The 24884-nt window shown below is 45.0% G+C and overlaps 2 protein-coding genes across 6 annotated transcripts in view; one reads left to right on the top strand and one right to left on the bottom strand.

The window, feature by feature from the left end:
* The first annotated feature begins 619 nt into the window (after nucleotides 1–619).
* On the top strand, nucleotides 620–8488 carry LOC134018221 (twist-related protein 2-like). The gene is made up of 2 exons (XM_062458104.1): nucleotides 620–1781; nucleotides 6610–8488. The coding sequence occupies exon 1, from the start codon at nucleotides 956–958 to the stop codon at nucleotides 1535–1537; it is 582 nt and encodes a 193-aa protein (XP_062314088.1). The 5' UTR covers nucleotides 620–955; the 3' UTR covers nucleotides 1538–1781; nucleotides 6610–8488.
* LOC134018188 (histone deacetylase 7-like) overlaps nucleotides 8082–24884 on the bottom strand; it is a 41951-nt gene continuing 25148 nt past the window's right edge. For all 5 annotated transcript variants that reach the window (XM_062458072.1, XM_062458077.1, XM_062458093.1 and 2 more), the window contains 15 exons: nucleotides 24644–24853; nucleotides 23651–23930; nucleotides 23329–23462; nucleotides 23058–23178; nucleotides 22775–22824; nucleotides 21187–21294; nucleotides 20809–20864; nucleotides 19845–19932; nucleotides 19069–19188; nucleotides 16565–16662; nucleotides 13242–13360; nucleotides 12529–12662; nucleotides 12187–12271; nucleotides 10684–10828; nucleotides 8082–10492 (listed from right to left, as the gene is read on the bottom strand). In XM_062458072.1, the coding sequence (XP_062314056.1) occupies nucleotides 10423–10492; nucleotides 10684–10828; nucleotides 12187–12271; nucleotides 12529–12662; nucleotides 13242–13360; nucleotides 16565–16662; nucleotides 19069–19188; nucleotides 19845–19932; nucleotides 20809–20864; nucleotides 21187–21294; nucleotides 22775–22824; nucleotides 23058–23178; nucleotides 23329–23462; nucleotides 23651–23930; nucleotides 24644–24853 (1818 nt within the window). In that variant the 3' untranslated portion in view covers nucleotides 8082–10422. The remainder of the gene's footprint in view (nucleotides 10493–10683; nucleotides 10829–12186; nucleotides 12272–12528; nucleotides 12663–13241; nucleotides 13361–16564; nucleotides 16663–19068; nucleotides 19189–19844; nucleotides 19933–20808; nucleotides 20865–21186; nucleotides 21295–22774; nucleotides 22825–23057; nucleotides 23179–23328; nucleotides 23463–23650; nucleotides 23931–24643; nucleotides 24854–24884) is intronic.

Raw genomic sequence — 24884 nt, 5'->3', positions numbered from 1 at the left:
GTGACCCTTGGCTTGTGAGATTTGTTTTAATAATATAAAGATGTAAAATATGTTTTAGTTGGCAACAAATAGTGCACTTGAAACCGTGAATTCACACCTACTTGTTCTAACCTGAGGAGGAAAAATTGGCTTTCATTTACTGTCATCAATGTTTGTGTAACACAATATATATCTTTTTTACGTTACTCGTAATAATCATTTATAAAATGAAATAACTAGATTTTTATTCCAACAATATGGTTTCAAACATCATACAACACGTTTTACTAAAAAGGTGTAACAACCTAATGGGATTAGAGTGAATTGATGAGAGGAGAGACAGACAAGTGGGTACATTCTAGCGCCAGGAGTGCTTTGGGAGCAATCTGGAAGCTATAAAGAGTCAGACAACTTCTGCGGCATTAGCCCTGCCTTCCCCTGATTGGCCGAGAGGGCCACTTACCCCTTTTCTTTACCATCCACAAACCTCAAGCTCCACTTCCTGCTTCTCCGCTCTGCTCCAGCCCTTAGCCACACCCAACGGAACTGTCTTAGGCCAATGAGAGCTGCCCGCAGGCATGGAGTTAGCATGGATATGCTAACTCCATGGATATAAAAGTAGGGGAGGTAGGCCAGCAGAACCAGATGGTTTGTTGTTGTTCCGGCAAGCAGGTTGAGATGGAAGAGCAGAGGTGAAGAATTCCACATAAAGACCAAGGGAGACGTTCGACGAAACAATCAAGCGAAAGAGTCAAGTCCAGAGGATCTCATTCTTGTTGTCACTGGAGAGAGAAGATACTTTCAACGCTTGTGTGTCTCAACTTGAGCTTCCGAGGAAAGCACGTGTTCTGCACGGGCCTCAGAAGCAGGAAGATATAGAGAAGAGGGAGGCGGAGAAAGAGAGGGTGAAAGGACGAAGAGCGACATCACCCTGCCTCGGAAGGGGAGAGACGGGGGTCCTGCGAGGGACGCCGCCATGCGCGAGGAGGTGTCCTGCAACAGCTCCCCTGAGGGAGGGCGGGGGGGCAGCGAAGAGGAACTGGAGCGGGGAAACAAAAAGAGCGGAGGGCCACCAGGGGGACGCAAAAGAGTACCCTACCCAAAGAAGGACAGCCTCGGTCGGGCTGAGGAGACCGGGAGCACCGGGAGCCCCAACAGCCTGGTTCCCGCCGGGCCCAAACGCTTGAAGAAGAGCCCGCCCTCGGCAGTGGTGTCCATGGGCCCGTCCTCGCTAGGACCCGGTCCAGAGCAGCCCTTCGAGGACCTCCACACGCAGCGTGTCATCGCCAACGTTCGGGAGCGCCAGCGCACGCAGTCGCTGAACGACGCCTTCGCCTCGCTGCGGAAGATCATCCCCACGCTGCCCTCGGACAAGCTGAGCAAGATCCAGATCCTCAAGCTGGCGTCGCGCTACATCGACTTCCTGTACCAGGTGCTGCAGAGCGACGAGATGGACGCTAAACTGGCCAGCTGTAACTACCTGGCCCACGAGAGACTGAGCTACGCTTTCTCTGTCTGGAGGATGGAGGGTGCCTGGGCCATGTCTGCCAGCCACTAGCCGACCGCTCCCCCGCCCAGTCTCCTCAACCGTCCTCTTGACCTTTGACCGTTGACCTTCGTGACCCCCCCCCCCCCACCGTCTACTCATAGTCTGTTAGCCTTCCTGCATCCTTCATTGCTCTCCCCATCCCAAATACACCTCCGACATACTATGATCCCCCCCACCCCCCTTTAGGCCTCAAGCCACTTCACCTTTGACTCAACTCATCTAGCCTCCTCGATGCACTCCCCCTCCCCCCCAGGTATGAACCCCTACCCCACACCAACACCCACATCAGTCCATCTACATGTACATACACAAACAAACATAGACACAGAGAAACGCATGACCTAAGGAAGTTGCATGAGACTGGTGTTTACTCTCCTTACTTTAGGAGTTCGACAACAACATGGATTCTTGTTGTTGCGTGACATCTCGGTGGTTAAGGTGTAGGCAGCATCTGAAGTTCAGAAAAACTGAGGTTGTTAACTATCTTCTAATTCTCTTTATTCTCCATCTAAAAACCGTTCAATGACATCTGTACAAAAACCAATGAATGTTAATCCTAATTAAATTCCTGATCATTTAAAAGGACCCCAGATTAGTTAAATAAATAAAACCTTGCTGACAAACTGATTTGGAAAGAGGAATTTCAACACAAGCAGGTTTAAATCTTCAAATGTTATTCCGGATTTTTTTCAATACGCAGATTCAATGACTAAATCTGACTAACACTAATAGAAACATGTTAGTCACAAACCTTTATTATTGTAATGGTTTCTTATTACACTGTAGGTCCTTTTCTTTTTGTTGAGTGTGAGACAATATATGTTGTTTGAAACATCTTATCAGGGTTTTTTCTATTTCATGGAATAGTTAGTATGATTGTACTATATATCTGATGTAACACATTTCTGTCAGATCATCGGGATAACATCATGAAGCTACAGTAGGAGGCACAGCTGGATTTGGGTCTACACAAAATCGTAGATTTACAAATTACTTTAGATTAAAAAAAATAAAGTTTCAAAGTGAGTACTATGAAAGAATATTTTTAACCAAATAACTATTGTATTCTGTATAATAGCCTATGTAACAAATGTTAATAGAATAAGTTCAAATTTTTTTATAGAAAGAAAATTAGATTGAAAATTGCCGCTTACACAAAAATAAATAATCTAAAGAGCTTCAGAAAATTAACCTTTCGAAAAGATGGATCAGGAATAAATGTAACAAATGTTTTGGGGCTTGTCAGAGACAGTGAGTTTAAAACTAAGAGTAACCAAATCATATCATTTTCATGATGATTCATATTTATTTTGGACCTACAAAGGAATCAATAATATTCAGTTGGCGATCAAAGAGATTTTGCCTTCGAAAGCAATGAATACGTTTGTCAATACCTCGCTCCCTGAGCATGGTTCGCATCAACCTTGGGAGGCTGAAACAGCCAATTGTAGACAAGGGTCTGTCTTTTTTGGAGACAGCAAAGAGTCACAGGGGTCCTGGACAGGTACCTCAGAGGGGGGAAAGGGTGAAAAGAAAGAAAATAGAAAAAGCAGCACCTTCCCCCTCTCTTCTCTCCATTCTCCCCACTACCTCTCTCGCTCTCCTGCTCCCCCTCCTCCACCTTCCCCTCCCTCTTCTCCCTGCAGCTTTGCCCTCTCTCCTCAGGATCTTGTATCCAGTGTCGTGCAATCAGGCCCTGCCGGGTCCCAGACAAGCAGGAACCTTTAGATTGGAAACAGTTGTGAGGCATTAGCAAGGTGTGTGTGCCAGGGGAGAGCTTGATGCTCTGCGTATGCGTGTGTACGCGTTTGTTTGCGTGAAGTTTTGTGTATAATTGTGTAGCCGGCGCACTGGTTGGTTGATGTTTGTATATTTACATTTTGTCTGCATCCACCTCTTGATTGTGCGTGTGTCTATATCTGTGTTTATGTCCAAGCCTGTGGATACGCGTGTGCACATATGTTGTTCGAAACACACTTATCTTTCCGGCAAATCTTCTCCTTCTCTCAGTCTGAAAAAAAAATGAAGCAAAAAAGCATTTTACAGAATCAGTGTCCGGAAAAAGGAGATAAGAACATCCGCATCAGTGGTTTTGAAAAGAATACTGGGGGAAGACGGCCCTATTTAAGCATGACAGAAAACAGGAAGGACAGAATGAAGAAAGAAGACGCAGGAAAAAGAGTGACGAGCCGGCGCTTGACGAGGTGCAGATAGGAGAGACTGTCTCTCAGACAGAAAGCTTAGGAGGTGATACACATGTAGGGCCACGGCTTGCATGTTTGAGGCATGGGGAAGGGGAGGGGTAGAGGAAAAGCAGAGCTTTAGATCAGAGGTGAGAGATCAAGGTGCACACATGTGTGCCAAAGGCAAGCATGCACACTCAGAAAAGGGGAGCACATAACGGTGCACATGCAAACACCGCGCAAAAATACAGGTGGGCTACACACACAACTTTGACTGAAGTACACTAACATAAACACATAACGTACAAGGGATGTACTGAGGAAACAGAAGTTCCTATTAACAAGTCCACACTGCAAGACCATTGACAGACACGCAAAATATCTCTTTTACCCAAACAAACACAATATGTCTCTCAAACACACACACACACACACACACAAGGCCTCTCTCTCTCAGACACACACACACACAGTCTCCCACACACGCGCTTTCTCCCTCTCCAGTGCTCACACACACACACACACACACACACACACACACACACACACACACACTGTCGGTGAGGCCATGTGCAGTCTCCAGGTGTTCCTTTCTCAGTACTATTAAATCTGCCGCAGCCTCAGAGAGCCGACTTTGAAGGCTTCACCACTGTGGCTGGAGACCCAGGGTCTCCACATGTGGAGAAGATTGTCGTTGAACGAAGAGGCTTAGTTGTTACCTAGCGCTTTGCCTTCTTCTTATTCACTTATCTCCATCTCTGTGGGGGAGGAATGGAAAGTGAGAATAATAGGCTGGTCGTTTTGTTTATAAAGGCATTTGGGTATGGGTGGGGGGTGGTAGAGAATTATTTTAATATGGTAAAGTGGAGCATTAAGTTGAGTGAGGGTTTGACTTTAAAGAGCAGGTATTGTGAGATAGGTTACAAAGCAAACCTTTGGAAATAAAATATAAAAAGTATTTCCTAGTTTGGAATGTTTACTAAATAAGAGGTTGTTTTGATCGCGAGTACCTTTGTAATTTCAAGTTGGAAAATATCAGGGGTTAAGAAAAATAGAAAAGTCTGGAAAATGGTTTAGAAACTCCTTCCATACACATGGAGGTTCCTGTTTATAGTCAGAACCCTAAATGAGTGTTTGTGTTTCTGGAGTTTGAGTAAAAGGCATGTGTTTATGCGAAACTGAATAAGATTGTATATGTGTGTGTGTGTGTGTGTGTAAGGTGCATCATATCCATCTTTACTTTAGAATATTTCAGGGTATATGTGTAAGAAGTAAAGTGTGTGTGTGCGTTTGTTTACACACACGAAACATTTTCGACTGCATGTGGGTTCCACATGGAAGTAGCTGTGATATATAGGGGCTTGGCTTCTCCAGTACTCTTCATCTGGTAACAGTGAAGCTCAGCTCCCCTCTGCTTATCCTCCAACCCTTACACACCATCAGCTCTTCCCCCAGCCGGAACCACTGCCTCGGCATGGGACTGCATTGCTGTCTGTGTGTGCTGATCTGAAAGCAGCTTCCAGAACCTCTGCCATGTGTGTGCTGAAGCCCAGGTTAGGGCCAGAACTGTTACAGGACCGGCTGAAAGTCCTCTGCAGGCCATCTGCACTTAACGGCTCTCGCAAACGGGCCCGTTCCAGAAGCGGAGGGCTTCTGATGCTCATCTCCGATTTTTAGGAGGTTGAAGTTTGGACAAAGGCTGGAGCAGGTGGATGGTGTGTGTGTGTGTGGGGGTGTGTGTGTTAAGGCTGGATGCTGGAGCAGCTGCCTCTGGATGTGCATATGGATATGCACATACAGAGGCAGATGAATAATTGTCTTCAGGTTTTCATGCAGACAGGAAGAGAAGGCAAGCCAAGATGGAGTGTGAGGGAATGATTCAGAATTGTCTATTGATCATAAATTGCAGCCATGGCTCATCATGAGTTTGATTTAGGTTCATACTATGTGACGTGCTTCAGTCAGTTTTCGTTGCATTTTTGATTATTTTATCTCTGTTGAACATGTTGGATTTCAGACAGAACTGCAACACATCTGGGAAAATCCAACACAATGTAGACCAGCAACGGAGACTCTTTATTATTAGTGTGTCTGTTCACACTTGGATTTTAAAGCACAAAACAGTAACTCAACTGATGCACAACCACTGTTCTATCTTTTATTTTCATCTCAGCCAATATCCTGAGAAAGATATGCTGAAATTCCAAGGAGCTTCGTAGAGGGAAACTATCATCTGTGTGGCCGAATCAAAGTGGCAGGAGTGGATATACTACGCTGTGTGCTATTCTCGGGCCCTGTGTGTCCGAACTTGTTGTTGCAGTTGGGATCCTCCTCTTGTTTGGTACTTGAGAAAGGAAATGACATTCCAGGAACTTTGCTTATTGTGAAGTAATCACAGCTATGTGATGGGTGGGAAGGCACCAATAACCTACACAGGAAAGCTACATTGCGTTCTCTTTTTCCGTCTAGCTTTATTCGCACCATGTACAGGCACATTGCAGTTGGAGAAAAACACTGGGTGATATATTATGCTAGTTAAATCATAAAAGTTGCATCTCATGTGTGAATAACGAATGCTTTTATTTGCAAGTCTTTACGGACAATGACATGTGTGGCGTGCAAACACACACACATCCTCCCACTGACACACTAGGGGCACAAAAGTGACTGCATTGTGGGTTTTCACTCATTCAATAGTTCTGAAACAAAACATGTGCACAAAGAAATTGCTTTTTTTCAGTAAACACCCTAACAAAATGTTTATTTAACACCTCTGACATTTTGCTGATTTGGGCTTGCAATGAAATGAGGTGTAAAATGGCACTCTTGACAGGCAGCAGAGCTGACAACAGTTTGTTTACAATGTTTATGTCCTGTTTCTCTCTGTTTCCACCACAGCACCCTCTGACATATGGACAAAATTCACCATCTGAGGAAGAAGTCTGTTCCTGTCTAAGCCACAGTGCCTCCCCCTAAAAGACACATTGCGCTTGTATTGAACAATCATGTCTCTGTGGACTGGGCACATGCATCAGTTTAAGGAACACCTATCAAGTTTTCTTCATCCTTGCAGCCTCAATTCCTTTTGGTCCTCGGAAATGTTGTACTCTGAAACTTAGTTTGAGGATACAAGGATGATATTACAAACTCGATGACTTTTTATGTACATCAAGAACAATGTCTCAAAGGGGGGCCAAAGGACAACGGTCACTCACAGAGGAGAGACGAGACAATTTAACTGAAAAACTTTTTTCAAAATGGCCACCTTGGTTCCATCCCGCAACTCTATGATGACAATCTGCAACTTTTCACTTCAAAGAAGACTATTTGGGGAAAAAAGTTTTTCTTTTGGGCCAGCTGAACCCCAAGGTCTCTAATGACGGAGAAGGATAGTGGGTGGTTGCAGCCAATGAATGTTTACAGCAAAAATGCTAATAAGCTAATCGTTCAGGCTCTTAAATCCTCATCTTGTGGGAAGCAAATGTTGAGTAGTCTGACGCAAACATTTTCAGCTCTTTTATTATGCCAACCACTTGATTCCAGTGTGGTCCTCTGCTTACAGTAGATTTTGTGTGCTCATTTTTGCTTGTTCATGAGAGTTACATTCTTGAGGTTTGAGTTCAAGTAACTCATGTTAAAATCTGTAATGCAAAGAAAAAATTACAGTAAAGACTTGGATAGTTCTACGATGGTCACTTGGTTTTGTCCATATAAAAAAAAATCCTACTCTTGAAAGTAATTTGACAACTTCAGACATTCTGTAATAAACCAAAGTACATTATGATTGAAGTTTACATTCTGCTTGCAGTTTAAAGTATAAAAATAATACAACAAAACTGCACTAAATGCATTCTCAGTGTTACGTTTAACTTTTAATTGTCATCTATTTTTTTTGTTTTGTTTGTCTTCAGGACATTTAATTGACATTGTTTGCTACAAATCGATGGTGGTTTCATAACTTTGCTTCTGCTTTTTGTCATTTGTTTGACACTTCTTTTTAATAAATGTGCCTCTGTGTAACATTTTCGGTTGTTGTTAAAGCACTATTTTAATAAAATACAGTAAGTATAAGAAAGAAAACTAGTTATGAACACTTTTATAATTCTGTTTTAAAAACAAGTCTCCTCTATTTGCAGTTATGTATATGCACGCATATTGAATTTGTTTAAAGATATAATACAACAAAAATAAATGTAGGAGGCATAACAGTTTTTTCAATATCAACATGAAACATATGATGTATGGGAAATTTGATGTGGGAAAGCTTCATTAATGTTATGTTCATACCAGAATATCTTTCTGTCTATTGTAGTTATTGACGAGTCTCCTATTGATAGTATAAATTACTTTGAAAAGAACAATACCAAACCTCCAGCAATCCATAAATATGATTTCCCTTTTTATTAAGGAAATACATTTTAAAGAAAAAAAGTCGTAAAAAAACCCTGGTGAAAATACAAAGTTATAGTTATATAATATATACACACACGTGTGTGGGTATGAAATTTACTGTACAGAGTACAAAGAAACCAGTAAATTGTCAAAAAGTAAAAGAATAAAATCACCTATACTTGGCTTTTTTCTTTGTTTAAGATCCAGTTCATTAAGGCTACCTTTACACAGGTTTGTCAGCATGATTCAAGGCACATGGGAGCATGCGTTCATATTAAGACGTCAACGTTCACTTCACAAGTGACAGTGTCATGAATGTCTTCTTGATATACTTCACTAAAGACAACTGCAAACAAAACTGAATACAACTTCCAAAAAATAGCAACCATTTGAAAGAACATGGGCTATAACAGATTAGAGAATTATGGAAAACTCATTGCTCAACAGTGGATAAAGGTTAAGCAATGAGTCTAATTATTTTTACATAGTTGCTCTCCTATTCATGTCGTTGATGCATAACTGTAAAGATTTCACAGTTTTTTAACCTAGCACCATGACGTACAAGTAAAAAAAATAAACAGGAAAACAATCATAACTTCATTTCTGTAGCACCATCTGATTTAAGACATCTTGCGCGAGCAAATCACATTAAAGAAACAAATATTTTAACAAAAAATGTACAATCTTGATTTTCGGAATAATTGGTTTCATGAAACGTTTGAACCTTTCTGTATACATCCATCAACGCCTTTGGTGGTGTTCGATTTGGATAAAAAATACTATATTTTAAAAGTCTTTCAAGTTATCTATAAAAGCCATACCAGTCCATGGCTAGCATATCTCATACGCTTTGGTTTTCTAAACCTGTGTCCAATTTCTCAATAAAAGTGGACTGCCTGACTATCTCAACATGTTAACTCCTTGCCAACTGCCAAATCATTAACTGCGGGGCCAGGAAGCAGAAATCCCTGATAGTCAAGAAGATCATAAGTGACATGATAAATCCTAATTTGCTTCTCTTTGTTGTCAAAGAAAAGTACGTATCCAAGAAATACGGTTAATTAACTGTACAGGTTAAAGCTTCAGCAGGAATGCTCATCCACAGGTAGAAACACTGGTCTCTCTCAAGACACCGAACAAAAGGCAAATAATGGAATACAAACTCTGTTTCACAAAGAGACAACACCTTCACATAAGAAATGTAAGTGCACTTGTTTTTGTATTCATCATTTATGATTGTCACACTGCTTTAAGGCCTGCAGTGACCTCTTAAAAAAAGGTTATATGGAACCCTTTGCCACAACAGAAGAGCCCTCTGGAACAGGGTTGTAAACAGAACCTTAAAGAGCTGAAAAGGGTTGTAACTCTGAGGTTCTACGTATATGGAACCTTTGTGTGTACCCACACAAGAGAACTGTCAGTGGTCATGGTTGATAATATAGACCAAATGGTCACAAAGCCCTATCAACATTTGTTTGGACATTTTTCTACACTAAGTCAAAGTTATCAAATTCTTGAGATTTTATAACATCTCAAGTATATTCTATAAAGGTGTTTTACATTCTCTTCAGAATATTACATTTTACAACAGCAAGTACACACCTGTCACGTCTTGATGCACAATCTTCATGTTAATATCAATATTCACCAGCTTTGTGTATAATTTTTTTGGATGCCACCTTGGTAGAGCATGATAATCAATGTCTCTTGGCTCTCATTTGGTTCACATCCCACGAAAAACAGTGCAAAACAGATCAAAAATCATTTTGATTGAGTCTCTTCAAAAACAACAACAAACCTCTTCCTTCATTGAGTCCTCCTTGTAAAGAAACAAATGACGTCATCAGAAGGGGACACTCAGAAGTGCTCCCCGTGTACTGTAAGTGCTGGATGTTTCCGTTTTTCGCCGCGATGGCCTTCGATATAGAGGGGTGTGCGGGCTTGTTTCCCACTTCCTGTGTGACTCAGCTTTGGAGGCCTCAGAAATTCTCCCTGGAGCGAGAACTGGCACAAGAAATGTCTTGTTTTCGAGTTCAATTCTGTCATTCAATCAGGTACGTAAATGGAGTCTTCGGTCTCTATCGGTGTGTCCAGGTGGACGAGTCTAAGCGTGTCTGGGCGACAGGCAGGTGAGGGGTCTGGCTTTCCCTCACCGGACTGCTGCGATGATCTCAGGGGGAGAAAACAATGGAGGGCTAAGTGGGAAGTGGGTGTTCTTGTTTGGCGTCTCCAGTCTCCCTCAGTCCAAGTGAGGTGTGTGAGTGAGTGTGTGTGTGTGTGTCTATTCAGCGGCAGGTGGTCGATCCCCAGCGCTGCAGCCTAGTACTGCCGTCTGAGGTTCGAGAATGTGTCTCCCTCCATGAGTGTGTCTTCCTCATCGGAATGTCTCCTGCGGGAGGACAACATCGGGAGAAGGAATTCAGAATGCCGGCGTGCCCAACCTGCTCCACCAACACACACTTACACCAGCACATGGGCATGCACCCATTTTAGACGAGGACATTCATCTGTGGCCCAAATCAACATTCCGTGTAGCAGCCAAGGTGGTCTTGTGTGTGTTCCGAGTGTGTTTTCCCTCACCTGTCGCCACAGAAGGAGCCCATGGAGAGCGAGGCGAGGGCGGACACGGTGTTGTCGGAGTCCCGCCTCTGAGCCAGCCGCTGGGCCTGCAGCCAGGACAGGTCGACCGTGTGGACCAGTGAGCGCAGACCCTGCCAATACTCACCTGGGAGGGAGGGAGGGAGGGAGGGAGGGAAAGAAAGAAAGAAAGAAAGAAAGGGAGAAGAAAAAGGAAGATGGAGAATGACAAGGGGATGTGGGGTGGAGTGGGAACAGAAAAAAAGGGATCGAAAATGAACAAATATTCCTTCAATCAATGCTTTCCTAATGTTCCGTGCTCCTCCACTCCATGTTTGAGCTTTTGTTATTGTATCCTTGAGCAGTCAGAGAACGATTGGACGTCCTGCAAACGCTGGAAACAAATACCAGTCCTGGATATGAGTCACGATTTGGCAACACTCAGCCAACGTGTGTCAAGAGACTGTGTGTGGTCAATAGAAAAGTGAGTTGAATTACAGTAACACAAACTAACAGAACACATATCAGGCATTAGCCTAATACACATCAAAAAGTTCACAATGCAGGTTTTTGTAAAGATAATAGCACATTGTACATAAGTTCATATTCAGTTCTCCCTCTCAAGGTCTCTCGGTCTAGAACATCCATGTGTCCCCTGACATGGCAGAAGGAAAAGAAATCCTTGGCTGTGTGTGTGTGTGTGTGTGTGTGTGTGTGGAGTACGCGTCCCCGCATATATTTCACCCTCCGTTCCAAATTATGGGCTTAACATTCTTGCGGCTTTGCAAATATTTTTAATTAATCTAATTGGATTGGGATAACATTTGTGTGCAATCAGAAGGGGATGTTGTGAAGGTTGTGTGCCAGAGTGGTGTTTGAAGATAATTGGAGCCAGGAAGGCAGAGAGGTCTGCGTGTGTATTATATATATATATATTATATATATATAATATAATATATATGTGTGTGTGTGTACAGTACATGTGTGTGTATGTGTGTGTGTCTGAGAGAGATAGAGAGAAAGAGAGAGAAAGAGAGAGAGGAACAACATTAGGAGTAACAGAAGAGGAGAACAGGATGGGACGGAGCGAGAGGTTGGAGGCGACGGGACAGAGATGATGGTGTGAACGGAGGAGAAACAGAAGAGTCGACGGTGGCGGGCGAGAGAGAGAGAGACAGAGAGAGAAAGAGAGAGAGAGAGTGATGGAGCAGCAGAAATGAAAGGGGAACGTTGGGAGTCCACGCGACAGGAGAGACCGAGAGAGGCGACTGTCACCCTGCAATTCATCGGCCACAGACAGAGAGAGGAGGGCACAGGAGCGACCAAGAGAAGGACGGTGACAGAGGGAGAGGCTACCGTAGAGAGCCCGAGCCTCTACTGTATTTGCAGAAAGAACAAAAGAGAAAAAAGAGACCGAATAAAGGAGGGAAAGAAAGAGCAAGGAGGGAGGCAAGACGAGGGACTGGGAGAGAGAGAGAGAGAGAGGTAAAGAGGGATGAAACTCACTGTGAGCCTGTATGACCCTCTGGAGAGAGAGCACAGCGTTGAAGCAGGGTCTCTGGTCCAGGGGAGCATTGGACAGGGGCTCCGTCTGGGGAAGAGGGGGGGGCGAGGGTTACAGAGAGAGAGAGGGGTTAAAACATCACATGAGAACACACTTGTGCATGTGTTTATTCACATGATCCGATCCTAACGTGCATCGCTTCACATGCATGGCACCCCCCCCCCCACCCACACACACACACAGGAAAGGAATTCAAACAAAAAACGTCCACTTCCTCATTGTCAATTACCCCCCACCCCCCTGCCGCCCTCCCATGCCCCCCCCCCTGTGCCCGCCAGGCTCACCTCGACGCCCAGCAGGGCGCTGACGCAGGCCTCGGAGGCGTCGCAGATGGCCGTGAGGTCGTAGCCCCCCTCCAGCGCCATCACCACCCGCCCCCCCGCCAGGCCCATTAGCTGACGTGTCAGAAAACCGAAACCTGAGGGGGTGGGGGAGATACCAAGAGGAGGGGGATGGGGGTGAGTCTAGGACATGTTGACAATAGCCAGAAGGAGGGAGATACCAATGGAACAGATGGAGATGGAACGAGAACAGTTGAACTAGAAACATGCACAGTCAAGGCCGCAGTATAATGAGCTTGGCCAATGCAAATGCTTGTTTTACAGAGATTTATTTTCTCTAAGAAGGACAGGAAGTCAATCATGGAAACACTTTTAAGCACAAGAAGTCAATAAAGATAAAAGCAGACAAAGGGACAATTGTCTTTGACACTGTGCTGCCATATACCGCATACTTAAGACAAACGTGTCTCCTCAGACAACACATACTGAGAAGCAATGACTTTTGCAATGATGTTTCAGCATGTTTGTTTACCTACATGGACACATACCGCATGTGCACGCTGATGTCGAGCTAATACGGTCAGTGTTTAGCGCAAGCGTGTAGGCCCTGTGTGTGAGAAGACCTGCGTGTCTGTGCATACAGTATGTGTGTGTGTGTGTGTATGTCTGTGTCGGCCAGCGTGTGTGTATACAGTAAGTTGCCTGACGGAGCTTACACTTGGCTGACACCTTGTAGCCCCCCAGGGGTGCGGGATGTCCCTCCACTGCATCGAAACCAGCAGAGACCAGCACCACGTCCGGAGAGAACTCGTGGGCTATCGGCATCACCACCGTCCTGTAGGCACATAGGGCACAACAAATCGTTTTTTTTGTCCAAAAACGTCTAATATTACGTAATAAAAAATGAAAATACTCTCTCAAGGGACACTCAAAGATAAAAAGACAGATGTCAAGCTCCAACTCTTGAACGTCATCCATGTTTTCTGGCAATAAAGAGGAAAGACAGAAAGCTAGATCATGAGGTTTTAGAAGAATGTCACGGAACCCCAATCTGGGATGGTTTTCCGTTAAGTGGAGTCTACAGGACTTCTCCAGCCTTTTCAATGGAGAATCTTTGTTGTACTCTGGACCTTTCTGGAATGTGGCGTCCAAATGCATTTTATGAGGTGACTAGTGTGCGTTCTGCAGCCAAAGTGGATGTAAACTTTACAGATTGTATCACATGCTTTTAAGTTAGGGGAGGACGGGGGGATGGGGGGGGAAATGTGCTTGGCTGCGAAATAAAAAGTGATAGGAAAAGTACATGGTGGTGACTCCGCAGTTTGCAACTTGAATTATTAACTTCCTGGAGTGACACCTGAAGATTTGGTCAATGTACCATGTGGGGCAAATACAATATTATTTTGTATTGTTTAAAAAAATAGTTTTAAAGACATACTGTCAACAAGAGATACAAAAACTGTAGATACATTTTATATAACATATCTAAAAGTGGAATGACTAGGAGGAAATACAAGCTACTTCTGTGGTGCTTGTGAAGGTGACCACAAGGAACAGATCAAAGCCACTGGCACTAGAACATATCCTAAGTGGAGTCCTTGACCATGACGGCAGCATACACTTTCTGTTCAAACCCTCTGGGATGGCTCTCCCCTCGCTCCTCTCCTCCTCCACCCCTTCTGCTCCTGCTCCTGCTGCCATTGACTCCCCAGGCCAGATGAATCTTCTAACTCCCTCTTTCTTTTTGCCTTCCTCCCTCTCTTCTCTCTATAGCCCCTCTCCCCCATCTGTCTCTTCCAACCACCCCCCGCCTTCTTTCTCTGTCTGTCTGTCTCTCTCTCTGTCTGTCTGTCTGTCTGTCTCTCTCTCTACCTTTTCCTCCCTCTTTGCCCCTCCTTCTCTCTGCGTCGGGCAGTTCAAAGGCGTTTCAGAGCGGCTGGTTCTAATTAGGGGCTCGTCCTTCTTCTCACGTCACTGACAGCCAGCCATCTGGGATCCATTGGGCTTAATTACGCCGCCTTTGGATTCCCTAACAATGCACCCCCCCCTTCCCAAACCTCCTACCTCCTCCCACACAGAGTCTTAGCCACCCCCCCCCCAAAACCCCCCAACACACACACACACCCGAAAGCACGCCGCCAGACCTTGCAGTCCCCTCAGATACACAAGTGCACACATGGTCACAAGCAAACATGACTGCACACTAACACACACACACCGGATGCACATGTATTCATGCACACACACGTCCACACACAGTTAGGTCCTCTGGCTAATTTTGTCCCGTCATACATGTACACACACATATAGACACAATGTACACACACATACACTTGATGACACTCAGTTTTTCAAACCACCAAGCATGGAGGGACTCCTCCAGATTACACAACAAAACCCACCACATCAAATCCTACCCCCTTGATTTACTTCAAACTTCTCAACACACGCACTCATACATGTGTGTGACACACACACGCTAGGGGTCTGACCCCAGAGAGGGTGAACCTGAAGATGGGAGGCAGAGGAAAGGCCCTTCTTTCCTAATCAGGAAAACTGATGAAACCACTGAGATGTCTGTATTAGTATGTCAATATTCTGCTTTTTACCGACATTAAATGAGCCACAAAACCTTTTTTTACACAATGGGTGCATCATTTTGGTTGTCTGTGATGTCCAAGAAAGTGTCCAAAACAGAACCCAATGCTCAAATGAAATCCTCTCAGATTAAACTGCAGATTCATTCATTCTATGTTGGAATCAAGAGTTTCAGTCTCAGACTTCAGGCCGGTTTCCGGTGCTCACCAGTTCTGTTGATATTTAGGTCCTGGAGCTCAACAATATTTGTGAGTGCGAGACAAGGGTGGTAACTTCAAAAGTTCCACATTTCAGGTACTGGTGCTCAATTCTGCTGAGGTCCTTCGCAAGTCGATCACCACCAGTTAAATGACTAGTAGTCAAGGTACAAAGGAAACTTTTTGTAACAGCTATTGGGTAACACCTTCTACACCTATGCTTGGGATGGTAGTTACATTTAAAGGTAAAACTGAGCATTGAACACTATCACTCCTATTTGGTTTTCCACTTGTCTGGAAATCTATTCACTAAGATGGTTCTTCTGCCTGTACCACAATTTGAGAAACCGTTAGTACAGTCTGCCTAAAACCACATGCCAAAACTGTCCACATGGGAAAAGTCTTCAAATCCCACTTAGTTAGCATTAGCGTTAGCTGTAAACACAGGAGCCTGGCTAGGTCATTAGCCTTTAGCATCCTGCCTGTTTTGAGGAGGGGGGCCACCCACTGAGTGTAGTGTATGCGGCGGTGGCGAGGGACCTCACATCATGTTTAATCGCCTGCTGGGAGCCCGCGTCGCTGACAGAACCCTCAGTTCACTGCGCCGCATACCGACTTTGAGCTATTCATTCGGGGGAAGTGGCTTGAATGAAGTGGAGAGGAGAAATGTGGTGGGAGTTATCAGAGATGTTCACAACAGGGGTGTAGTCTAGGCGATATGCAGGCATACGCCGTGCGCCCACAAGGATTTACCATGTGCCCTATGTAAAATAAACTGTGAGACTGTAGGCCTAAATAGGCGGAGGAGGGAGGCTAGGGAAATTGACAGTATGCACATTCTTTCATTCTAGGCTACAACACGGGTTCACAAGTCATTTTTGCAAGTCCAAGCCAAGTGTTTGGGATGGAGTTCAAGTCAAGTTTCAAGTATTTTAGGTCCAAGTCATGTCCCATGTCCCTTTTCTGTTGTAGTTCTTATAAAATAGAATGCATATAGTAATAATACTCTTTGTTCTGAATGCAACAGTTCATTGTACAATATTTGTCAATATTTCCAAACGAAGTAGAAATGATCTACAAACGGATTCTAGGGGCAATAGCCTCACTTTGTCTAACAATCTCTAAAAAGATTTTTGTGTTACAAAAACATTACTATAGGCCTTATCATTCCCGATCAGTAAAGTATTATTCATCTTGTGTCCCACCGCTTGATTGGATAAGGAAGGTGTAGCTGTTGCTGTTACCTGAATGCTGCCAGGTACTCTGCATCGCCCATGGGAGGGTCCAGGCCCCCTGTCCAGGCCACGTTGACGTTGAATCCTTTACCTGTCCCCACACCCACCTACACAGAGAGAGAGAGAGAGACAGAGAGAGAGAGACAGAGAGAAGCAGATGAAAGAGAGAAGGAGAGAGAGACAGACGACAGAGAGAGACTAAGAAAGGGTTGCCTTCCTAACGTTTTCATGTGTCGTCACGTTGCTAACATGCTAAACTCACCCATATTTATAAGCTATACGTCTCTCCATAGAGCTGTGTTGAAAGTGGCTTTATTATATAGCAGATTACTGTCAATTCACCAAATCAGCACCACAGTTGCAAACTTTGACATTACAGCAAATGAGGAAGGACTGCATCGCATTTCCACTCCATGAGGGAGTGATTACAGTTTTTAAATGAAAGACGGCTGGCCATTAATTTGACACCCACATTGCTTGATTTTGATTTTTGATACAATTTGTCAAATGTGCTTATAAATCACTCAGTGCCTCAACAAAACTACACTCCCAAACAGGGGTTCCAGCTTTATGACAGAAGAGGAACATATTTTGGGATTTGACAAGTGGTGTTTACGGTCATTGCACAAAATGTTGGTCACAACCGTGGGACGACTCCCTGAGTTCAAATTTATATCTTTTACAAAAAAACTTTGAAGCATGGACGCATTGTGCCCGCCAATGAAAGTCAACAAACAACCATGCGCAACTCCAGAGGACGCAAACATGAATTGGAGTAAGCTGCTTTTGTTGGCAAGTGTAACTGTAAGCAAGCGTTAAGGATGTCTGAAAATAACGCCAGTGGGGTTGATTTGCCGGATGAAGAAGAATTGGTAAAAAAAGGGGGCCTCTTCTGTCGTTTGGAAATGATTTGGTTTCAAGTTATCCGACATCGACCAACAAACAATACCCTGTAAGTTGTGTCGTCAAATTTTGCTAGCCAAAGGTGGAAACACTAGCAATCTTTTGCACCACCTGAAAGGCATGTGCGGGAATATTATTCTATATTCTATAGGCTATATTAGCCTAGCTCTTTTTCTGTGGCAAAGCACTGCAAAAGTTGGAAAAATTCAACTCATGCGACACACCTGCCGTACCCCATCCAAATCCGAGTTCGGTAGACTAGCCAACTTGAAATTTTAAGAAAAACTAATATATCGTGATATATACCGTTACCTTCCGTACTTTTATAAAAATTATATAATTTTATAAAATTAAATTAATTATAAAATTATACCGTGATAAACATTTGAGGCCATACCGCCCAGCCCTACTTGCGGTGGTGAATTAATCGAGACCCAGGTCTTAAAACAAGAAGGCCCTACATTCCTGCCTTCTCTTTGCAGTCCTGCAAGCAGCTATTCAGCTACTCTCTGAGCCTTCTACTATCAGTCAATGTCAGGGTGAGGAGTGGGTGAGTGCTGTGAGTGACACACTCTTGGCAACAAAGTCTGGTGATTTTCTTTGAGTGTGTGGATGTGTGTGAGCATGTGAATGTGTGCGAGTGTGTGTGTGAGAAGGGAGTCATGTGCGTAGTCGAGAATCTGAGTTCACTTGTGGACGGGATGTTCACAGGGAAAATGCAAAACACATGAGCCACTCTGCCCTCTGCCAACTAGTCTCGCGAACACACACACAAAACCCCAAGACAACACAAGCACACACAGTTCCTCTTTATCCTCCATTACTCCGGTTGTTCCTCCTCTCCTCCCTCCCTTTGTCATTTGCGTCTTTCATGTTTAATGGACACTCCTCTCCTCAGCGGTGCCCTGCGACGTCCACTCATACCATGAGCTTCTGACGTCTCTGCCACTGGCCCCTGGAGAGTCTCGTACCTACGGGATGCGGGGAGGGAAGACTACGAGGCTCCAGCGGCTTACCACACATCTCTACGGAGGTCTGGGGAGCCACTTAGGGGCAAAGCCACATCCAAGTCCCCTGAGCGTTTCATCTGCCGCCTGCCCCTCCAGCTCCCCTCCCCCCTCCCTCAGTCCCCCTGTCAAGACAGGTTATGGTGACGGCTCTTATTCTGGTTATTGTTTGTGGAAAGATAGGACAATTAGGGTGTGTGGGGTATAGGATATGGGGTGTGTGGGTGGGGTGTGTGTATATGTGACAATCGTTTCATAGACCTACAATGAAAATGGGAGTTGGGATACATCTGCAGTTGAATTATGGTTTGGCTTGTCTATATTTTCTGTGTTGCCTTAAATTAAAATAAGGAAATAATAATAATTTAATTTAAATTAAATAAGCGAATGATAAGTCTATTACAATCCAACCTCCTAATAAATGTGGTTAATTTCGATACAATTCCTAAACCTAATAAAATAAAGACAATAATACCTCAAATCTGCCAACAAAAAAACTGACACTGACTCATTAGATTGACAGCCCTATCTACCAAACGGAAAGCTTGATGCATGTATTTGACAGCTGCACCTGCCTATTAGATATCATGATTTGTGACTAACCTCATTTGGCCCTCCGTTTCCAGGGAAGAAGTTGCCATTGTCGTAGCGATGCAAGGAGATGAAGAGCACACTGGGGTCATTGTAGAACACTTCCTGGGTACTGTTGCCATGGTGAACATCCTGGATATAGGAGGAGAGAGGGATAGTAGGTCCATTTATTCTCGTTGGAAGACTTTGTCAGGTGTGTTCTGGTGCTATCAGTTTATTTGAAAGTACAGTTTATTAAGCAGTTTTGACTTAGTTTACTTACACTTAGTTTCCCAGCTAGTTTTAGTGAATGAGTGACTGATACAAAATCTCCATGGTATCTACATGGGTATTTATGTAGCAAAAAGTCAAATCCAAATTACAAGTGGATGGAAATATACTTTAATTTGCAAGACACAACATTTCATAATGTAAGTACTGAAAAAACTGGTTGTGATTATCATTCCTGTTGCTTGCGTTTCATGTGTGTGTTGTGTGCGTTTGCGCGCGCGTGTGTGTGTGTGTAAGACGGGCGATACACAAGGACACATATGGAGTACAGAGACGAGTTTGTTTGCTGACACCCTGATTCATATCAATGAATGTGTGTGATGTTGTGTAGTGTGTGTATACCCTGTATATGTTTGTGCTTAACTGTTTAGATTTCATGTGTGGACCAGGGACGGCAGTTCAGCCTTGATGATCTACTGTGTTGTGTGCAGGACAGTACGTGTATGTGTGTGTGTGTGTGTGTGTATTCATGTTTGTCTTTACATCCATGTGGAGACCAGTTCTCACAGAGGTCTTACCCAGTCCACGATGAGGATTTTGCTGACGTTGAGCTTGTGCTGGAGCTGTTTGGCTGCGATGGCCACAGAGTTGAAGAAACAGAAGCCACTGTGGACAAACACACGTGTCGTTCAGGATACCACGTCCCTACAGTTCTGTCACACCGCGAGTGGGTGGCATTTTCAAGATAAACCTTGATGCCAGCTTTGGGAGCTTGAAAGAGACTGTCCCCAAAATGACCCCCTGACAGTACGTAATAGGGCACAACGTCCTGGCTTACATTGGGTTCAAGGAGGGAGACATTCTAGAACTCTCCTCAGTGTGGGGACACTTGTGCAATAATGTATTTTAAAAAATGGCCACCAAAGTATATTTTGCTTCGCAAGACTTTTATTGACTCCAACCGCACAGTTCACCGAGTGACATCCCACATCGACACACTGCTTAAACCCTGCGCTCTGGCTCAATAGAGAAGGTGTGGAATCGGGGGGGGGGGGGGGGGGGGAAAGGGGATGAAGAAACAAAAGGAGGAATGTCGAAAGCGCCGGTGTCAGCAGGAGTCATAAAAATCTGCGAGTGTGTACAGTTTATCTTATCTACAGTCCAAGCACTCAATCCAGAAATATCATTATTGCCCATAAATAACCAATGACAAGCAGTGCTAAACGCACACATACAGACACTCACACACACACAGCTGAATGTGGTTAGCCGAGTACTGCCTGAGCTCACGTTCGTATGTATGCACACATACGCAGCGTTGACAGCAGAAAAAATAATTGATCCAAGGACATAGGTTGCCTAAGGCCTTGAGCCAGTAATACATACACACAATGCACACGCACACCCACACTCTTTTCGGAATGTGTTTTTGATGTGTAAAAAAGAAAAAAAGAAATTCTTTGTGGAGACCTCCTGGTTCTTGGTAGTGTGTGTGTGTGTTTGTGTGTGTGTGCGCGCACAAGTGTAAAAGGCTGTACTTACAAGGGGGTAGAGTGAAGTGCATGGTGTCCAGGGGGCCTCACCACTGCAAAGCCATTCTACAGGAAAGAAGCATTCTCTTTGACACTGCAACTAATCGTCACTGCCCGCTAGTTATCTACAAGCTCTTCTTGCAGTTCTTGTATATGGACTACGTTTCTGGGATTCTAGTGGGCATTCATACAGAGCACTCACACACACAGACGGAACATTCTGGGGTGTTTTATCAGTAACTGCAAGTGAAAAAGGTCCATTTGGAACCATATCCAAGTATTTACATGTTACAGAGTTGACAAACTAAACCCATGTGAGCAATGGCCTTGATATTGCCAGGAATACGTCACTGGCAGAGTTGATACACACACACGTACACACACTCACCTTGAGCTCGCCCTGTGCCACCTTGAACGCCAGCTCCGTCACGCTGCCCGCCGCTGTCCGAGACGCCGTGGGCGTGTGTGTCTCGTTCCACACCGTATCGCTGTCCACCTGCCAAACGCACGGTACGAGCCAATCAGAAAGAGAGAGTGTGTGTATTGTGGGGGGAGGGGGGGGGGTGTAAGAGATGAAAACAAGTAGAAACTGTGGAAAATGTCTTCATTTGTCAAGAGAATGGGCGATTGGCTGGAAAAGCAATTAGGTTACCAAGATGAGTCAGGACAGGAGGTGAACAGTGCTGACAGACTGTGGTAAGAATACTGCTTCACATTACAAAGTCAAGTGCATATGACTATGTAATGAGCAGTGGCAGACCTTCATGTAAGTCATTATGTGGTATCAGTACGTGTGTGTGTTTTGGGGAGGCCGGGCTATGAGTGTGTGTGGCAGATATTACGTCAACACATCAGTGATTTGAAATTGCCGATGATGGCGAGGGGGGGCTACATTTCATATTCTCCACCTCTCCCACTCTTTCTTTATCTCTCTCTCTCTCTCTCTCTCTCTCTCTCCCCGTCCATTTCTTTTCTCTCTCTCTCTTTGTTATTCCATGTTTTTAAACGCACATTTTTGGCGGTTTGGCACGGCGGAACAATGAAATCAGAGGAATTTCTTTTATCACCGTCTCCGCCATCTTGTTCCAATCAGCTCCCTCCACCAGAGGAGCCAGGGGTCGGAAACCCAGGCAGATCAGGCGCCTTATCGACACCATGCAACCCTCTCTTCCTCTCTGTGGTCTCTCTCCCTCTCTCTCCCTCCTACCCTTCATTTTATCCCTCTCATCCTCTCCTTCATCCACTCATCTCCCTTTCCGGCTCTGCTCTTTTTTTCTTCCCTTCTTCGTCTTCTTCTTTGTAATCATCACGCGTCATCCTGTCGAAGCAGCCCTTCGTTCGTCCGCCTCTACCGCTCCCTCTCATCCTTTTCCCCCCTTCTGCTCGTCCCGTCCATACTTTCAGTGTCCGTATTGTCCAGATACGGCTCATCTCGTTGAGCCATTAGCTTCACACACGCCTCTTTGGATCTTCTCTCCTCCTCGGCCTTCTCCTCTTCTCTCCTCCCTTCTTCCCCGGAGTCTCTACCCACTTACCCCATTCACCTGGTTCCAAAATGGAAGATTTCTCACTCAAGAACAGTCCCTTCAGACACTCCTCCAGGCCGTGAATTCTTCATCCCCCCCTTTCTTTTCTTTTTTCTCTCTCTCTCTCTCTCTCTCTCTCTCTCTCTCTCTCTCTCCCTCCCTCCCTCCCTCCCTCCCTCCCTCCCATCCCTCTGTGTCACCTTCACGTAGCCTTTGATTTCTGATTGGTGTTTGAGGCCGGACCCAGCCAACAGCTACACCATCAGCTATTTGTAGCCCTATTAGCTTAATTGTGTAATGACACATAATCAGGCATGTAATGTTTGCTGTTCTGTAATTTGATTAGATAAGTGGAAAAATTCCTCTTCCATTGTGTTTTACAGGGTATGTGTGTGTGTGTGTGTGTGTGTGTGTGTGTGTGAACATGCGCGTGTTTTCTTTGAAACTCACCCCAACTCCTCCACATGGTAGCGTGACAAATACCCTTTTAGATAAGATTCCTGCCAGAAACAAGATAGAGAAATGTTTAGTGCTTTGTTTAATACATACCTGTGACATTGTGTGTGTGTGTGTATGTGTGTGTGGATGTGTGTCTATGAGAGAGCATGAGACAGAATACATAAAGAGAGCTTATGCTTGAGTCATGTAAGTAAGTGATGGACGTGAACTACCTGTACCTCCCAAGTGACTACACACACGTGTGCACGTGTGTGTACGTGTGTGTATGTCTCACCTGCAAGCTTGCGGTTGTCTAGCTTGAGCCTGTTGAGTGGGTTGGTCCCATAGCGAAGCACGTATTCTTCAGAGTGTACAGACTGGAGCTCCTCCATTGTAGCTTTCCTGCTGCGAATGCACTGTGCACACACACACACGCACACACCTTGATTATAGAATCTTGGGATGCAATTCATTGGAGGCTGCGACAGCATGGTGTACAATATGTGCGTTACAGTTACAATAGTGAGACGTGCGTGTGTGTGTGTGTGTGTGCGTGCCAGTCGCACCTCACACTGGTTCCTCAGGCCACGCTCCTGGAGTCTGGACCAGATGCTCTGGATTCTCCCAGCATGCTCTGGGTGACGGCTGTTGTCGCCACAGGCACACTGGTGCTTCAACATCTGGGAGTCATACACCAAACCTGGACAGACACAAACACACTCTCTCAGGTCAATGTTTCACATGTCACATGTACGCAACAAAACGCATGCATGATAACACATTTGTAATACGGCCAGTGTGTGGATCTTTTTTGGATTAGATAAGTGGGAAAAATGACTCTTCCATTCCGTTTCACAGGTTCTGTGTGTGCGTGTGTGTGTGTCTTACCAGTGGTAAAGCATAGCTTGGCGGAGGGCTCCGGGGACGCTGGCCTGGCCAGAGACAGGGCCCCCACTTCAGAGGTGCTGGAGGAGGGCTGGAGTGGAGGAGGAGGCAGGGAGGTGGAGGCCGGGGATGACTGGGCCCTGGAGAGGGGCCTGTGGGCCAGGCCTGGCACCGGGGGGACCACCAGCACGGGGACAGCCAAGTGGTTGGAGTCTGTCGAGTGGGCAGTGTACTGTCTGTGCAGGGCCTGGAGGTGGCGCTGCTGCTCCCCCCAGCGGAATGGCTAGAGAGGAGGAGAGGTGAGGAGAGGTGAGGTGAGGAGAAAAAAGGTGAGGAAAGGAGAGGTCAGGTGAGGAGAGGTGAGGAGAGGAGAAAAACGGTGAGGAAAGGAGAGGTGAGGAGAGGTGAGGAGAAAAAAGGTGAGGAGAAGAGAGGTAAGGTAAGGAAAGGTGAGGAGAAAAAAGAGCAGAAGAAAGGAGAAAAGAGGGGAGGAGAGAGTTATTGAAAGAAGCCATAAAAAAACACTCACTTAAAAAGGCAAATGTTTTAGAACAAATAGGAAAAGTGGGACTAGCAAACATCTGAAAAGCTTCTTCAGAAAGATCATATACAAATAATGTTCCTTGAACTCTTTTCTATTGGGGCATGCACAGTGTGACATTTCTCAAAAGATGTCACACTGTACACAAGTACACACACAAACTGACATCCCATGACCAAAAACTCGTAACATGTTAAACCACTGTGTAATAGTGCCCTCTGTTGGAGGTTCAATATATACTTGATTACATGAGTATTATATGCCAAACTGTCTTTTGCAAGGACAGGTGTACAAACTCATTTCACACACAATATTAGCAATACATGCATTTCTTGGCAAGTATATGTACTAGCTTGTAATGGTTAAGTGTATGTGTGTGTTTGTTTGTGTGTGTGTGTGTGTGTGTGTGTGTGTGTGTGTGTGTGTGTGTGTGTGTGTGTGTGAGGAGAACATACCTGACTGAGTGTGAGTGACAGCTGCAGATGTCCCAGCTCCGCCATGCTGTCTCTCTGGGACAAGGCCTCAGAGTGGGGCTCCACACACGCTCTTCTTCTGTGGTAGGCGTCTTCATGCAGGGGCCCGGACCCCAAGCCCGACTCCTCTGGGTCCCTGTCCTCCGAGGGGATCTGGGACAGGCGGGGCTTCTCGCTGGATTTGGTCATCGACTGTGGACGGGCGTGGGAAAAGTGTTGAGGT

The sequence above is a fragment of the Osmerus eperlanus genome, chromosome 1 (assembly GCF_963692335.1).
Source record: "Osmerus eperlanus chromosome 1, fOsmEpe2.1, whole genome shotgun sequence".
In the NCBI taxonomy this organism is placed as follows: Eukaryota; Metazoa; Chordata; class Actinopteri; order Osmeriformes; family Osmeridae; genus Osmerus; species Osmerus eperlanus.
This window is presented reverse-complemented; position numbering and strand designations above follow the sequence as displayed.